At 41.1% G+C, this 3,793-nt stretch overlaps 1 protein-coding gene across 2 annotated transcripts in view; it reads right to left on the bottom strand.

Annotated features, from left to right (window-relative positions):
• The window catches only part of LOC144474210 (uncharacterized), a 54,632-nt gene that overhangs the window by 5,261 nt on the left and 45,578 nt on the right, over window positions 1–3,793 (bottom strand). For both annotated transcript variants that reach the window (XM_078188868.1, XM_078188867.1), the window contains 2 exons: window positions 2,458–2,570; window positions 396–637 (listed from right to left, as the gene is read on the bottom strand). In XM_078188868.1, coding sequence (XP_078044994.1) covers window positions 396–637; window positions 2,458–2,570 — 355 coding nt within the window. The remainder of the gene's footprint in view (window positions 1–395; window positions 638–2,457; window positions 2,571–3,793) is intronic.

Here is a 3,793-nt window from a genome sequence, read left to right on the forward strand (position 1 = left end):
GTTTTTAAACAAATATTAAATGTAAGGATAACGCGTGATATATTTTTTTCACTTAACATCTACCAATAATTAATGATTTTTACATTACTGTTCGTGTTCGATAGAAATTTTGAATTTTTGTATTATCTGTTAAGTCTTTGTATGCAGATAAGAGCAATTCTTATTATTCATTTGTAACGATAAAAGAATTCTTCTCTATCAATTATATATTATATTTCTATTAATTGTATTATATACCGATGCTTAAACGGTCAATCACTGTACATGCTACCCTATGTTCCTAAGTTCTCAGCAAAGAGCCCTCGAGCGGTGGCAGCCAGAAGAGCGCGTCTAATTAATGGCCGTGGCGAAAAACCGAGGGACAGCCCTACGGTGGATTAGATTAATTTACCTACCGGTTTTGTCTTCGGTTAACGAGGGACTCTTATCCTGCGCGTGATGGATCCTGGGATCGGCCTGGGACAGCTGCCAAGCCTCGTAAGCGGTGTTAAACGCCTGTGCCACCGTCAGCGTCACCGTTTGCGCCATTTTTCTCTTCGGGCAGAGGAACGCGTGGCACTCCATCGTCTCGTTCAAATTCGTCGCGATGAACGCGAACACGTGGTCGTGGGTGGCATCCGCCGAGCAATACGAGATCCTGGAAACCGTCAACCATAATCGTAACCGTATATCGTTCGCTTCCCTAACTGTCGCGCGTAATACGCCGATGACATTAACCCCTTTGGTTCGCAAGACGGAACAAGATCTGCTTCCACGGCAGTCAATCGTGGCCTATTATATCATTTTTTTTTATTCCATATTCTATCTACGTTCGTGGTGCAATTTTTGAGATTTTATAGAAATTATTTTTACAGAAATTGCTATAATTCTCTGGTGATTCGAACTCTGATATTTTTCGTAGCAATCTCGAGAACCTCGGGAGCCGAGTAACAACTCACGGCTATCTTATTTTATAATTCCACGAGCTTTAGAGACCCGTCCATGAAAATTGTTTGAATAAATTACATCGTTGAAGCCAGTTTTATAACAAAAACTTCGCAAACTCTGACCGAATTCGACGTTCTTACTTTTACGAGGCAAGGCGCACCATTCGGTATTAATGCTCGGTACGATGTTAAACGCGTTCGAAGTACCATTCAGCTGAAGCTGAAACGCAAATTACGCTATATATATGCTCGTATTAACAGTCGAAAAGCAGTGCCGAGCCACGTTTGACTCACGAGCTAAATTAGTGCAAAATGTAAAAGGTTTTGTTTACGTAAATGGCCCGACAACGCTGACGAACTGTTAAATTACTATATACATCGCTGTATGCGTGTCACTATACATATATATATATCAACAAAGTTATTGCGTTTTGAGTATCCGAATATTAACACATACTCGTCCGCATGATGAGAATTCGTCATTTCGTAAACAATCACCGATAGCCAAATTTATTCTTGTTCTGTTCATTTTAAATAAATTGATTATTAATTTTTTTACCGAACAGAGATAATTCTAATAAAGAACTGATTTCAGCTTCAGTCGCATAATTGTGCAAATGTAACCGAAAACAAAGTAAAAGCGTAGTATTCGGTATATTACGTACAGAAGAATATTATTCAAAATTTAAACGCTTAGGTGTTCAGATATTATATAATATTAGAAAGTAGAAAAAAGAAATTAAAATAATATATAGACAATATAAAGACAAATTTGCTTTATATTATTCTTCAAAATTTCACTGAAAAATATATGATTTTTAACAAGTTACGTTGTGCTTGGATGGATCATATTATTTTTACAGATGGTGTCATCAAATGTCGCCATCTTGTGAATGTCGGTGCAAAAAATTAACAGACGAATATGTGTTAATATTCTATAGATATATTATAATGTAAGGGGTACTTCGCCCGTTCGATCAATAAATAAGAATAATGATAAAACACCGCCGACGAGCATCCCCAAGACGCAGCGTTTCCGCAAAAAAAAGGAACAAACGACACTAAAATAGGGAGAGGACCACCGGATAAAAGCACGCTGTTCGCAACGAGCTTGGGCAAAGGGACGTTCCGTGTCGGACGGCGCGTCGGACATCGATACACCGGCTCGATAAATCATGGTTTCGAAATTGGACAGGGAATATTACTCCGTGACCGGGGCGCGATCGTGTAACGTTTGCTCGTCGGCGTTATTACGCCGCGTTTCGAATGCATTTCAAAACCCCCTGCTCGCCGAATATCGGATATTATGTTGGCTGACGCGGGCGAAAATGTACAACGAGCGACTAGCGCAGAACCGACGAATCCGGTTTCGTACGATTACAGCCTGAAAACCATGACAGCAGCGCGCGCGTACGCGAAACAGGGGAACACACCCCTCTCGAGCGTGTGTAACGCGCGCATGTACGCCACCACCACACCCCCGTACGTCCGCGCGGCATCCCCGTGGAAACTCTTGCCACCGTGTACATACCTGTATATAGAGACTTGAAGCTGATCTTCTTCCGTGGCTAGGTCTGTCATCCTGATCCCCTTTAAACTCACAGCCAGAGAAACTCTCTGCAGCTTCTTACCGCTCGCCTTTGCCTAAGACCATGAGAATCCTTGTAATGACCGTGAGTTCGCGAGCTAACGAACTAACCACCGAATCGATTCCCGGGGCGAGATCGACGCCGATAGATCGACGCGGATTTTACGCGGGTACAGAGGGAAACGGAGTTGCGGCTCGAACTGTCGATACAATTTCCCGCGCCGTTGGCCCGCGTAACTTTTGTATCGCTCCGGGGATCCGCGATCTGGGCGTTTCGAAGAATAGCCAACGCCGTGGACCGGTAATTGTATTAAATCGCTGGATAGAGATTGATAATTGTGACACGCGCGATCGCGCGGGTAGAGTCGCGTGTAAGGAAAGTCGCGCGTTTAACGAGTTCGTTGCGAAACAGGCCGGGGGAGGGTAAATGAACAATGCGAGGCCGAAAAAGTGGGCTTTGTTTACGGTGTTGGATCTACACCGCGGATTTTGTGCGTTTGTCTCCAAAACGACTGTGTAAATGACAGACTGCGAAGTTACGGTAGAGAATCCATTAAAATAATTAACCTCGTCGCCCGTGATAACGGGTTAGGATCGTTGCGAAGATTCTCAATTACATTTAATGTATAATATTTCTGTCGATTTAGGTATACGATACGTATCAATTTTTCTTAATTGATACGGAAATAATTGGAGAAATAAGACTCCTGAGGGTTGGAGTTACGAAGAAAATAATTGTATTCGGGTATATGGGAGTAAAAATATCTGGATGTATGAAAATAGAAGTAATAATATCTGGAAATGTGGAAATAGTAATAATAACATCTGGACATATGAAAATGGAAATAATAATATCTGGATATATGAAAATGGAAGTAATAATATCTGGATATATGAAAATAGAAGTAATAATGTTTGAATATATGAAAATAGAAGTAATATTATCTGAATATATGAAAATAGAAGTTATACTATCTGAATATATGAAAATAGAAGTTATACTATCTGAATATATGAAAATAAAAGTAATATCTGAATATACGAAAATAAAATTAAAATGTCCTTTAATAATTTTCTTTTTTTTCCAACGAATTCAGAGAAGCTTTTACCCCGACCGACCACGCTAAAACAATTATCGCATCCACGCAATGAAATTACCCAGGCCGTAACAATCGCTCGCATTTTAGGCCAAGGCGCAATTAGACTTCCGAATCGCTAGGATCCGCGGGAAAATCGTGGGTGGCGTCTGGCTAGAGCTTCTGAAAGGAGACGCCCCGGG

This window comes from Augochlora pura, chromosome 8 (genome assembly GCF_028453695.1).
Source record: "Augochlora pura isolate Apur16 chromosome 8, APUR_v2.2.1, whole genome shotgun sequence".
NCBI lineage: Eukaryota > Metazoa > Arthropoda > Insecta > Hymenoptera > Halictidae > Augochlora > Augochlora pura.